The sequence below is a fragment of the Panthera tigris genome, chromosome B3, assembly GCF_018350195.1.
Source record: "Panthera tigris isolate Pti1 chromosome B3, P.tigris_Pti1_mat1.1, whole genome shotgun sequence".
Taxonomy (NCBI): Eukaryota; Metazoa; Chordata; class Mammalia; order Carnivora; family Felidae; genus Panthera; species Panthera tigris.
In genome coordinates, this window is record NC_056665.1 from 146,256,511 (window position 1) to 146,271,042 (window position 14,532).

The 14,532-nt window shown below is 40.5% G+C and overlaps 1 pseudogene and 1 gene segment (V, D, J or C); both read right to left on the reverse strand.

The window, feature by feature from the left end:
• Positions 1-244: 244 nt before the first annotated feature.
• LOC122239534 lies at positions 245-964 on the reverse strand (annotated as a pseudogene).
• Positions 965-11,052: 10,088 nt separating this feature from the next.
• On the reverse strand, positions 11,053-11,763 carry LOC102955965. The segment is given in 2 exon segments: positions 11,053-11,463; positions 11,549-11,763. Coding segments are annotated over 2 exon segments (360 nt in total).
• Between the last annotated feature and the right edge of the window lie 2,769 nt (positions 11,764-14,532).

Below are 14,532 nucleotides of genomic sequence, written 5' to 3' on the forward strand. Positions count from 1 at the left end.
AGGAGGGAAGAGTCACGTTGTTTGATTGGGACAAGCGATGGGTGAAGATAATGGGGAGCTGTGGGATCCTGTGGTCCTGACTGCACAGGGAGTGCATCTAGGACTGCTTTAAGGTTCAGCTGTTGTGCCTCAGGAAATCTGTAATTCACTCATGTTGAGGGACAGGAGTAAGCAATGCAAACAACTGTGTCTTTGTGGTGTTAGTGCAGTTTTCCTATGACAACACAGTTGCTAATTCAGAAAGTTAATAGGTACGCACAGAATCCTGTGTCCAGGAACTGCTGTGTTGAGAGGAAACCCCAGACCCTGACAGGAAACCTGCCTGTATCCTCCACTGCACCTGCTCCTGGGAACACAAAGCAAAATTGTGCATAGTGTGCGCCCCCTGGTGGTGCTGATCCCCCCTGCAGGGAGGTTTGTGTCTGGGCTCCCAGTGAGGTCTCCTCACTGTGTCTCTCGCACAGTAATATGTGGCCGTGTCCTCGGTCTTGAGGCTGTTCATCTGCAGATACAGCGTGTTCTTGGCGTTGTCTATGGAGATGGTGAATCGGCCCTTCACGGAGTCTGCGTAGCCTGTGCTACCTCCACTACCACTAATTCCTGCGACCCACTGCAGCCCCTTCCCTGGAGCCTGGCGGACCCAGCTCATTCCATATCTCCTGAAGGTGAATCCAGAGGCCACACAGGTGAGTCTCAGGGACCCCCCCCGGCTTCACCAGGTCTCCTCCAGACTCCTCCAGCTGCTCGTCACACAGGACACCTGCAGACACAAGACATCTTGGTCAGGAAACTGTCACACATCCACTCTTTCTCACTCATATCCACTCACATACTCAGTGTCTCCCATTCACCGTGAATTACCTTTTAAAAGAGCAACCAGGAAAACCCAGCCCAGCACAAACTCCATGGTGAGGTGTGTGTGTTCTGTGCTGATCACAGAATGGGAACACCTGGGACTCCCGGGGCTGGGGCTCCTCTCCCAGCTGCAGGGTTGGAGCTGGACTGGTTTAATCAGCACAGGGAGGGCCCTATTTGCATATCCTCTGACTATATATCAGGCTCCAGACTTAGATTTGTTTCAAATTTAAAACCAGTGTTTGAGAGGCACTTCTAGATCACTTCTTGCAGAAGGGACTGTGACAGTATAAATAATTCTAATCTGTGAACACAGTGATCTTTTCATCTGTGTTTGCCATTTTACATGTCTTTCTCCCAGCACATCATGTTTGGTATGCTATTTTACTTTTTAGTGAAATTTAATCCTAAATACTTTATTTTGTGCCATATATTTTAATGTGTGTTTATTTTTGTGTGACAGATAGAGGGAAGGAGAGAGAGATCAGAGAGAGAGAAGGGGACAGAGAATCCCAAGCAGGCTCTGCACAATCATTGCAGACCCTGCCTTAGAATTAAACTCAGGAACCATGAGATCATGACCTGAGCCAAAATCAACAGTAGGCCCTTAACGGATTGAGCCACACAGATGCTCCATTTTGTGCCATTTTCAATTGTGTGATTTTGTTATTTTTTTCATTATACTATGTTTTAGGTGTGTGGAAATACAACATATTTTTGTATGTTGATTTGTACCCTGAACTTTTCCTGAGTTTATTAGTTCTAATACTTTTTTTATGGAGTTTCTAAGATTTCACTATAAGTTCATGTGATTCTCAAACAAATAATTTTCTTCTTACTGATTTGCATGTCTTTATTTCATTTTCTTACCTAACTTTTATGGGTACATCTTCAACTTGTAGGACCAGAAAGGTTTTTCCTTCTTTGCTTCTGTGTTCTTTGTCTGGTCTAAGGATTCAACTGACATAAGACAGATCTACAGAAGACAATAAATTTCATTTTGCATGTGCACAAGCTTCCTAATAATATGATACCCAGAGAATGAAGAAAGTACGTGGCACTTGTGCCTTTTAGAATAAAAAACAATGGATTTGTGAAGAGTTAACAAGACAGAGATTTGGATTTGGGCAAGTCAATTAGTGAGGAATTAACAAGGCTTGTTTGCACAGCCTTCTTGGTGCTAAAGTTCCCATTTCTGGTGTAAGGATGGTTCTTCCGTTCTGGTAGAGGGAAAGGAAGTTTCCCAGGAGAGATTTATTTCCTTCTCTCAAGGGGACAAAGGAGGGTCACAGTTTCCTTAGACTAGCTGTTACTCAAGTGACTTTCCTCCAAATAAGCCATGTGACAAGATGACATACATTGGGTGCCATATTTTACTGGTCTTCATGTTACCATGCGGAATACCTATGTAGGGAATGAGAATCCTTGCCCGGCTCCTAATATGACAGGAAAAGCGTCAGTTTTTCACTGTTAAATATGCTGTCAGGTGTGGGCTTTTCATCTACGGCCACAATTTTGTGGAGGTAATTTCTTTCTTTCCCTCAGTTGCTGAGATTTTTTAATAATGACAATTTGTTGAATTTTTTCTAGTTTTATATGTATCAATAGATGATGATCTAGGTGATCAATAGATGTGACTGCATTGTCACATATGACCCTTTCATTGTGCTGTTGCATTTACTATGCTAGGAATTTTGTATGTATGTCCATCTGAGATACTGGCCTTTAGTTTCTCTTCTTAAGGTGTCTTTTGATTTCACATCATAGTAAGGTTGGTCTTGTAGATGAGTTGGGGCCTATTCCTTTCTTTTCAGTTTTTGGTAAGAGTCTGAGAGGTATTGGCATTAAATATCCTTTATATTTTGATACAATTCATAGATAAAGTCCTCTGTTACCAAGCTGAATTTTTTTCTTTAGGGGCGGGATATGATTAGATTATAGATTCAATCTTACTTGCTTTAATTCTGTTAATTTTCTATTTCTTCATGTACAGTCTTGTGGATTGTATAACTCTAGAAACTGCCTAGTTGCCCCTTAGTTATCTAATAATGGGTCTATAATTATCTAGGCCTTTTCTGTTATTGTTCTTCACTTCTTTGGTATCAGTTATGTCCCCTCCTTAATTCTGGTTGTATCTGTTTGAGTTTTACTTATTTCCTAGTAGAGATGCTTTTTCAATTGCATTTAGCTTTCCAGATATCAATTTCGATTTGTTAATTTTTTGTATTATTACACTCCTTATTCCTTTTATCTGTTCTAATAATTTCTAATGTTAGTTGAGTTAATAAAAATGCCAATGAATGTATCTGGGAAATTCTTATTTATATGGTACCACAAAGCACACGGAAGTGAGAAAACAATCCTGAGAAAGAAGAACAAACCTGGAGACAGCACACGTCCTTCTTTCTAAGTATATTGCAGAGGTACATTGTCTATAACACTGTGCTACTGGCATACAGTCAGACACACAGACCAGTGGAGCAGGTTACAGAGACCAGGATGAAATGTGTCTGGATGCAGTCAGCATATCCTCCATGAGATTTCATAGAATTAAAATTAGGGAAAAAATGGCCTCTTTCACAAATGGTTTTGAATTCCAGTGAGTAAAATAATGACATTTGGTCCTTATCTTATACCATACAGATATGTAGACTCCCATTCAGCTGCGATTGCCCCCTTGTGGTCCCCGTGCTCCTGTTGTTTCACAGACCCCTGCAGAGATACAGTGACTCCTTTATTCCCCTCCCCGTTTATGCAACAGGCAAGGGTGAGACCCTTGCATCATGAGCACTGCAGACCCTGCTGTTCACAGGATGACTCCTCCTACATATTTTCCATCTTTGAACCCTTCACTCTGCTTCTTGCCTATAAATATACAGTTATATTTCCTTCAATCATTGGTGAGCAACAATCTTGAATAGTTATCCTTATCAGCTGGCAAGAGTCAGAAGAACTTTTCATTTGATAATCGAGAGAAGGAAAAGAAAGATTTTTGGGCTCAGAAATTCTACTTTCATGAAACTGGGATAAATGTGCTCAGCTTCAAACATGCACCACCTTTAAGAAAAAAGGAAGTGTCAATCCCAGGGACACGTTGGAGTCTGAGATTCAGAGCATTCTGTCTTTGAACGTAACGGGTTTCCCCAGATTGATAATCAAATTGTTTCTTGTTGGTGATGCACTTCTAAATTACACTGTATTTCTTCTGGGATAGGAATGTCAATACCTGTTATGTTATGGTTACCATGCAGAAGCATTCAGAAAACAAAAATGGTTTTCTAGAAATGCAGGTCGGCTGATGGAGAGAGTTTCACCCCAGGATGGAAGGTACCACAGTCTCACCCTACCCAAGCTACATGGTTAGATTTGGGGTTTTAGAGGTAGTGAAATTTAGGTACGTTTTGGACTTGACTTAATATGTAATGATTTGACATGTTGCAGGATTTGGGGGTGTGGTAATGTGAGTGTCATGTGGGAGGGAGGTGAACTTTCCCTGACATCAGTGTGGACTGTGGTCATCTATGTCATTCTTGAACCTGTGTAGAATAACTTATGTGGCCAAAGGGACTTGTCACATGAGATTAATTTTGACACATTGATATTACTGCCATGTGTATGAGTCTGGGGATGGAGTTCAGGACACAGATGGGCAGTCACCAAATGTCCGTCTCGGAACTAAAGATGAGTAGGTCCTGAAGACAGCACATCTGTGGGAGGGAATACCTTGAGAATTGTGGGATGAAACCCCTCATCACCAGGCACAGACACTTTCTTGCATGAAGTTCAAGTCTCCCTCTGGATCTGAGTGTCTAACTGAACCCAGGTGGATATGCATGGATGTCCCCCAAATGCTCTGAGGTGAAGAGAAACGGTAAGGAAAGAAACATGAAGAAAGACAGATAACAACAAGAAAAGACACATAAAGGTGTCATTGCCATTGAGAGAGGACTTCTGGGGATGACATGCATCCTGTTTTCTGCAGCCTTGATGGGACGATGTTGGACACTAGCCAGTGGAGGTCGGGGGCAGCCCTACAAACTGGGCTCTGGGATGTAAGACCAGAACCATAGCCACCCCCAAAGCTGACCGTATTGTGGACAAGTGACATGACTCGGGAGGTCCCTCACCTGAGGGTAAAGAGATGTTCTGGCCACCCTGTGGCCCCCCACCCTCTGAGGTCACTCCCTCCAGATGTTATACATTCACAGCTTCTATTGTATGTGAAATGTACCCTCTCTCAGTAAGGCGATGGTCCACTGCTGGTTCTGGGAGGATCCATCCTTGTGACCTTATCTCTGGTATAAACCTCTTCTCTGTCTTCTAAGAATGAAAGCAAAGTTCCCCTTAACATGCATCTAAAATCCAATATTGTGCCCTCACTTGGATCCAATTATTTTTTGGTGTAAATCACTAGTGAAATTGTCATCTGTTTGGAGATTCCCTTCAGAAGCAAGTACTGGAATACATGGGTGGTGTCAGGTGGTGTAGACCAGTGGAACAGCACATGGTAACCATGCATCCTCAAGGCTGAGCTTGTTCCCTAGTGAGGAATGGGAAGTACAAGGAATGCCGGGTGACACTAGTCTGTGCTTTCTGAGTACCCAGCAGACCTGGGTGAATGAGCCTGGTCCAGGAGCAAGGACGTCTATGCACAGGCAGTACATAGATGCTAGCTGTCTAGACAGACTGCCCATGAGATGTGGTCACAGAGAAGCAGGGAAGGGCAGCTGGGGTTTGAATTCCCACTCACGTGGCACCAACATTGGGAATCCTGAGTATGTTTGTTAATTAATGTCCACTACCAGTTAGGGATAAAATGGGTAAATGCAAGTTGTTAGACTCACTGCCCTAGATCCCATTGGTTATGACCATTTGTAACAACTTTTGTCCCCTTCCTTTTTTCCCCCTGTTTTTTAATATATGAAGATTTTATTTATTTACATCTTTGTTAGTTAACATGTAGTGTAGTTTTAGTTTTGGGAATAAAATTTAGTGATTCATCACATACATTAACACCCAGTGCGCATCACAAGTGACCTACATAATCTCCATCACCCGTTTAGCTATTTGAATCAGAATTTTTGTGTCCTTTGTGTAAATACCTTGTAGAGAAATTGGTGGGACATAAGGTAATTCTATTTTAACTTTTTAAACTCTTCTCCAGTGTGGTCACACCACTTTGCATTCCCACCAAGAGTATAGGAAGGTTCCTCTGTCTCCACATCCTTGCCCATATCTGTTGTTTCCTGAATTGTTCATTTTAGCCATTCTGACAGGTGTGAGGTGGTATCTTATCATGATTTTGAATTGTATTTCCCCAATGATGAGTGATGTTGAGCATCTTTTCATGTGTCTCTCAGCCATCCAGATGTTTTCTTTGGAAAAGTGTCTGCTCATGTCTTTTGACCATTCACTGGATATTTATTTGTTCTTCTGTGTTTGTTAAGTTCTTATAGATTTTGGATACTAACTCTTACCATGTATGTCATTTTCAAATATCTTCACTCCTCTGTCAGTTGCCACTTAGTGTTGTTGACTGTTTCCTCCACTGTGCAGAAGCTTTTTCTCTTGATGAGGTCCCAATAGTTCATTTTTTGCTTTTGTTTTCCTTGCCTCTAGAGGCGTGTCTATTAAGAAGTTGCCGAGGTCGAGGTCAAAGAGGTTTCTGCCTGTTTTCTCTTATAGATGTCGATGCTTTTTGGTCTTACATTTAGGTTTTTCATCCATTTTGAATATATTTTTGTGTTTGCTGTAGGAAAGTGTGCCAGATTCATTCTTCTGCATGTTACTATCCAGTTTTCCCAGCACCATTTGCTGAACAGACTGTTCAGCACATCTGGTTCTCTATTCTGTCCCATTCATGTATGTGTCTATTTTTGTGCCAGTACCATACTATCTTGATGATTACAGCTTCGTAATACAGCTTGAAGTCTAGAATTGTGATCCCTCCAGGTTTGGATTTCTTTTTCAACATTGCTCTGCCTATTCGGTGTTTTCTGGTTTTATACAAATTTTAAAATTCTTTGTTCTTTTTCTGTGAAGAATGTTGGTGTTATTTTGGTAAGGATCACATTGAATGTGTAGATTGCTTTGGGTAGTATTGATATTTGAACAATATTTGTTTCCCAATCCATGACCATGGAATGCTCTTCCTTTGTGTCTTGTGTAATTTGCTTCATATGCTTTCTATAGTTTTTAGCATACAGATCTCTAACATCTTTGGTTAGGTTTATTCCTAGGTATGTTATGATTTTTGGTGCAATTGTCAATGGGTCTGATTCCTTAATGTCTCTCTTTTCTGCTTCATTTTTGGTGTATGTATATAGTGCCAATAACTTGATGTTGTCTTTGTATCCTACAACTTTTCTGAGTTTTGTCTCGTCCTAGAAGTCTTTTGGTGGAATCTTTTGGATTTTCCACATAGAGTATCATGTAATCTGCAACGAGTGAACGCTTGACTTATTCCTTTCAAATGTCTATGCGTTTTATTCCTTTTCCTTGCTTTATTGCAGAGGCTAAGCCTTCTATTACTACGTTGAACAAAATTAGTGACAGTGGATATCCCTGTCATGTTCCTGACCATATGTGGAGAGCACTCAGTGTTTCCCCATTGAGGATGATGTTAACAGTGCGTGTTTTGTATATGGCCTTTATGTCGTTGAAGAATTTTCCATCTATCTTTACTTGCTTGATGGTTTTTATCAAGAAAAGATAGTGTAGTTTATCAAATGCTTCTCTGCATTTATTGAAAGGATCATTTGGGTCTTCTCCTATTATTGATATGGTGTATAACTTTGACTGATTGTTAATATTGATCCATCCTTGCACCCCAGGAATAAATCCGACTTCATCCTGGTAAATGATTCTTTTAATGTACTGTTGGATTCAATTTGTAAGTATGTTGTTGATAATTTTTGCATCCATGTTCACCTGGGCAATTGGTCTGTAATTCTCCTTTTCTAATTCTTCCTGTTGAAATTTTGGTAGTTTACATGTTTCTGGGAATTTATTCATTTCTTCCAGATGGCCTAATTGGTTGGTATATAGTTTTTCATAATATTCTCTTATAATTGATTATATTTCTGGTGTTGGTTGTGATCTGTCCCATGAAATTCATGATTTTGTCTCTTTGGGTCCTTTTTCTTTTCTGTTTGAATAATCTGGTCCAGGAAGTTCAATTTTATTCATTCTTTCAGAAAGCAACCTAAAAGTTTTGTTGATCTGTTCTACTGTTTTTGTTTCTTTCTATGCCATTTATAGGTACTCTATGATTGTTTACCCTCCTCGTCTGACTTTAGGCTTCATTTGCTCTTCCTTTTCTAGCTTCTTTAGGTGTAAAGTGGTTGTGTGTTTAAAATTTTATTTTTATCGTGTTAGGCCTGGACTGCTATCTACTTCCATCTTAAACCTGCTTTTGCTGCATCCCACAGGATTTGGACCGTCAACGCTAACATTTTCATTTGCTTCCATGTATTTTTATTTCTTCTTTAATTTCCTGGTCAACCGCTTTATTCTTCAGTGCAATGGTCTTTTACTCCAACTATTAGTGGTGTTTCCAAATTTTTCCTTGTGGTTGACTCCAAGTTTCATAGTGTTCTGATCTGAAAATATGCATGCCATAGTCTCAATCTTTTTGTACTTGTAGGGGCTGATTTATGACCCAGTGTGTGATCTATTCTGGAGAATGTTCCATGTGCACTCGACAAGAATGTATTCTGCTGCTTTAAGATGGAATGTTTTGAATATATCTGTTAAGTCCATCTGCACCTGTGTCATTCAAAGCCATTGTTTCCTTCTTGATTTTCTTCTTACACTATCTGTTCATTGTTGTAAGTGGGGTGTCCCCTACTTACAAGTGAAAGTCCCCTACTACTAGTGTATTATTATCAATGAGTTTTGTTTTATGTCATTAATTGCTTTACATATTTCAGTGCCCCAATTTGTGGTCATAAATATTTACACTTGTTAGTGCTTCTTGTTGGATAGACCACTTTATGATATAATGCCCTTCTTCATCTCTTTTTGCAGTCTTTGTATTTTAAATCCAGGTTGCCTGACATGAATATGGTACTACAGCTTTCTTTTTTTGTCCAGTAGCATGATAAATTGTTCTGCAACCCCTCACTTTCAATCAACAGGTATCTCTAGGTCTCAAAGGAGTCTTTTATAGGCAGAATATACATGGTTCTTGTTTTTTTAATCCATTCTGATACTCTGTGCCTTTTGACTGGACTTTTTAGTTCATTTACATTCACAGTGATTACTGAAAGATATGATATTAGTGTAATTGTGTTATCACAATGTTTCTGTAAAGTAATTTTTTTTCTGGAGATTTATACTATTCCTTTCTAATGTTTGTTGCTTTTGGTCTTTCTTTCCCACTCAAAGAGTCCCCTTTAGTATTTCTTGCAGGGTTGGGTTAGGGGTCAGAGACTCCTTTAGATTTTGTTTGTCTGGGAAGCTCTTTATCTCTCCTTCTTCTCAATGACAAACTTCCTGGATAAAGTATTCTTCCCTGCCCATTTTTTTCCCATTCAGCACATTGAATGTATGATGACACTCCCTTCTCTCTTGGTAATTTTCTGTGAATGGAACTAACCTTATTTGCCTTCCCTTCTTAGGGACTTCTTTTCTCTTGCTGCTTTTAGGATTTTTCCTTTATCTCTCTATTATGTCAATTTTCTATGATTTCTCTTGGTAATGGCCTACTTTTGTTGATTTTGATAGGAGTTCTCTGTGCCTTCTGGATTTGGATGTTCATTTCCTTCCTTGGGTTAGGGCAACTTTCAGCTACAATTTGCACAGATAAACCTTCTGTCCCTTTTTCCCTCTCTTCTTTTGGGACTCCTATGAAAGGAATTTTACTACACTGTACAGAGTGGCTGAGTTCTCTAAGTCTACATCCATAACCCAAGAAGTTAGTTTACCCTCTCTTTTCTGATTCCTCATTTTCCATAATTTTATCTTCTATATCACTTAGTCATCCCTCTGCTGCTTCCACCCATTATTATGTGCCGTAAGCATCATGTCTCTTTCATAGAATTTTTAAATTTCACCGTTGACCAGTTTTTATGTCTTTTATCTCTGTGGTATGCATATATGCATATCTTGATGTCTTCTATGCTGTTCTCAAGCCCATCCATTATCCTTACTATTGTTGTTTTCAGTTCTGTTTTAGGCCTATTCCTTATATCTGTTTTGATTAGATCCCTGGATATGATCCTTTCTTGTTCTCTCTTTGGGGATGAATTCCTCCATATTCTCATATTGTCTAGGTCTCTGTGTTCTTCTGTGTTTTAGAAAACCTGTTATGTTTTCTGCTTCTGAGAGTCATGGCTACATTAAGAAGAGTTCATATGCTGTACGGAGACTGGCGCTTCAGGAAGGGTTTGCGGTGAGTGCTGTGTGCACTGTGTTCTTGCGTTTTGGTGTCTTGGTAAGTGGGCATCACCCAATCCATTACGGTTATGAATAGAATAAAAATAAAAGTGAAGCAAATTCTCTCATTTTTACTTCTTGTGTGCCTGCTTGAGCTGTAACATTGGCTTCCTCTTGCCCTTGGAGTGAAAGTTAAACCATCAGGTCCCCACATTATCAGACTTGACACTAGTTTGGAATCAGATGAGAATTACACCTTTGACTTTACTGGGTATCCAGCATGTGATAGTATATCATGGGACTTCTCTTCCTATTTAGTCATGTAAGCCAATGTGCTTTGTGTTCTGTTCCTCAGGATTATCCTGACTAATACATGTAGATGCTTTTTCTCTTGTAGTTTCAAGTATTTGAAGAAAACTGTAACACATATAAAGTTCTGAGAAGCAAAGTGACATGAATGAAGTGTCATGGTGTTTGACTAGGACAAGAGCAGGGTGAGGATAACGAGGAACTATGGGATCCTGTGGGCCTAGATGCAAAGTGAGCGCACCTGGGACTCCTGTAAATGTTCAGTTGATGTGCATCAGGCTACATGTAAACCATCGATATTTAGTACAAGGTTAAGCAATTGTAAGAGACTCTATCTCTTGTTCATGTAAGTATAGTGTTCCTGGTAAAACAAACTTTGTAAACCAGACCCGAGTAGGTAAGCACAGAATCATGTGTCCAGAGAGGCTTCCTGGGGGAAACTGCTGTATGGAGAGGAAGCCCCAGGCCATGGCACAAAACCTTCCAACAACCCCTACCTGCACCTGCTCCTGGGAACACAAACAGAATGGTGCATAGTGTGCACCCCCTGGCGGTCCTGATCTTCTTCTACAGGGCGGTTTGTGTCTGGGCTCACACTGACAACCCCTCACTGTGTCCTTGCACAGTAATACATGGCTGTGTCTGCAGACCTCTGACTGCTTAGCTCCATGTAGGCTGTGTTTGTGGATGTGTCTGCTGTCAGAGTGAGTCCGCTCTGGAACTTTTGTGCATAGCTTGTAGAATCATCTTCAGGGTCAATGCTTCCCATCCACTCAAGCCCTTGTGCAGGAGCCTGTCGCACCCAGTGCATATAGTAATCAGTGAAGCTGTATCCAGATGCTTTGCAGAAGATCTTCACTGATGCCCCAGGCTTCCTCACTTCAGCCCCAGACTGCACCAGCAAAACCTGGGAGTGCACACCTGTAGAGAGGGGACAAGAGTGGATGAAATCAATGTTGACTGGTCCTGGTCCTCTCCTGTGTCCAGGGACTTGGCTGACCCTTACCTGTCGCCACTGCCACCAGGTAGAGGATTCTCCAGCTCCAGTCCATTGTGAGGGGATGTGTCTCAGGGTCTCCGGTAGAGGATGGCGTTGTACGGTGATGCTCTCAGGGCACAGACACACCCATACTTAACCTAGTGCTCTGAGGACTATTTGCATAGCCATGAGACAGAGTATTTCATACACAGGACCAGAACCATCTGGAGACGGTCCCAGAGACCGTGTACATTGGGACTCAGAGAGCACCAGTCTAATCCTTGTTTGAGGACATGGGTCCTTGGCCAGGTTCCTGAACTGTGTGCAGACTGAGCTCCTGCCACTGAGTGATAAGACCTTACAGAAAATTCTCCCCATTGTGGAGCAGTATTGAATGAGGCAGAGACCACCTGAACCTGTTGTTGGCTCTGATATCTGAACGTCTTATTCCTGGAGAAGCGTGTCTCCAAACTGCTCCACAAAATCGGGTAATAAATGCATCCTGGCTTCCATCTCTTAGATGAAGATATGTAAAAGCCCTGGACTAGCAGCGTCTTCAAGTGTCTTCTCACTGCCTAAGTTCATTAAATGCTCTGATGGAACAGGATATTTAAACACCCTTTAGCATCCATCATCCTGCTCATATTTTAGATTGCTTTCTGGAAAAGGAAACACTGGCTTCTGACAGGAAAGCCTTCCTCACCGCTTGTGAACCTACTCACCTGGGGTAGCAGCCTGGTGCTGGGTAGTATTGAAAGCTCCCTGCAGTCTAGGCCTGGCCCTGCAGGGAGGTTCCTGTCAAGACTCACAGGACATTTATTCCAGTGTCTCTACTCCAGCATTACATGGTGGAGGGGAGCAGAATGTGCCACCCCAAATATGCCGCTGGAATGAAACATGCTTGAGAAACAGCCAGTGCAGAGACGCACTGAACATCCTTTGTTCCCTAAACAGAATATAAATCTCCTATGTGAAATACACCCTTTTTGTACCAGGAGGGGAGAAATGTCCTTAGCACCAGAAAAAGGAATTTTGGCCCCAGAATTCTGTGCAGAGAAACCTTAGTTCTTCACTATTGTAGTAACACTAAGCACATTGAAGCTCTCACTTTTTCCCCATTGAGGATGATATTAGTGTTGGGTCATTCATATATGGCTTTTATGATCTCGAGGTGTGCTCCTTCTATCCGTACTTTCTTGAGGGTTCTTATCAAGAAAGGATGCCGTATTTTGTCGAATGCTTTCTGCATCTATGGAGAGGGTCATATGGTTCTTGTCCTTTCTTTTATTGATGTGATGAATCACGTTAATTGCTTTGCAGATATTGAACCAGCCCTGCATCCCAGGTATAAATCCCACTTGGTCGTGGTGAATAATTTTTTTAATGTATTGTAGGATCTGGTAGGCTAATATCTTGTTGAGGATTTTTGCATCCATGTTCATCAGGGAAATTGGTCTATAGTTCTCCTTTGTAGTGTGGTGTCTGTTTGCTCTTGGAATCAAGGTAACTCTGGCTTCAGAAAGAGTTTGGAAGTTTTCCTTCCATTTCTATATTTTGGAACATCTTCAAGACAATAGGTGTTAACTTTTCCTTAAATGTTTGGTAGAATCCCCTGGAAAGCCATCTGGCCCTGGACTCTTGTTTTTGACAGATTTTTGATTACTAATACTATTTCCTTACTGGTTATTGGTCTGTTCAAATTTTTATATTTCTTCCTGTTTCAGTTTGGTAGTGTATATGTTTCTAGGAATTTTCCCATTTCTTCCAGATTGCCCATTTTATTGGCATATAATTGATCATAATATTCTCTTACTATTGTTTTTATTTCTGTTGTGTTGGTTGTGATCTTTCCTCTGTCATTCTTGATTTTACTTATTTGCATCCTTTCCTTTTTCTTTTGGATCAAACTGGCTAGTGGTTTATCAATTTTGTTCATTCTTTCAAAGAACCTGCTTCCGGTTTCATTGATTTGGTCTACTGTTTTTTTTTTTTTGTTTTGTTTCGATAGCATTAATTTCTTTTGTAATCTTTATTATTTCCTGTTTTCTGCTGGTTTTGGTTTCTATTTGCTGTTCGTTTTCCAGCTCCTTAAGGTGTAAGTTTAGGTTGTGTATCTGAGATCTTTCTTCCTTCTTTAGGAAGGCCTGGAATGCTATATACTTTCATCTTATGACCACCTTTGCTGCGTCCCAGAGGTTTTGGGTTGTGGTGTTATCATTTTAATTGACTTCCATATACTTTTTAACTTCCTCTTAACTGCTTGGTTAGCCCATTCATTCTTTAGTAGGATGTTCTTTATTCTCCAAGTATTTTTTCCTTTCGAAATTTTTTCTTGTGGTTGATTTTGAGTTTCACAGCATTGTGGTCTGAAAATATGCACTGTATGATCTCAATCTTTTTGTACTTACTTAGGGCTGATTTGTGTCCCAGTATATGGTCTATTCTGGAGAACGTTCCATGTGCGCTGAAGAATGCATATTCTGATGCTTTAGGATGAAATATTCTGAATATATCTGTTAAGTCCATCTGGTCCAGTGTGTCATTCAAAGCCATTCTTTCCTTGTCGATTTTTTGTTGAGATGATCTGTCCATTGCTGTCAGTGGGGTGTTGAAGTCTCCTAATATTATGGTATTACTATCAGTGAGTTTCTTTATGTTTGTGATTAATTGATTTATATATTTATGTGCTCTCCCATTTGGCACATAAATATTTACGATTATTAGGTCTTCTTTGTCTATAGACCCCTTGATCATGATATAATGCCCTTCTGCATCTCTTGATACAGTATTTTTAAGTCTAGATTGTCTGATATAAGTATGGCTACTCGGGCTTTCTTTTGTTGACTATTAGCATGATAGATGGTTCTCCATCCCCTTATGTTCAATCTGAAGGTGTCTTTATGTCTAAAGTGGGTCTCTTGTGAACAGTGTATAGATGGATCTTGTTTTCTTATCCATTCTGTTACCCTGTGTCTTTTGATTGGGGCATTGAGTCCACTGAGGTTTAGAGT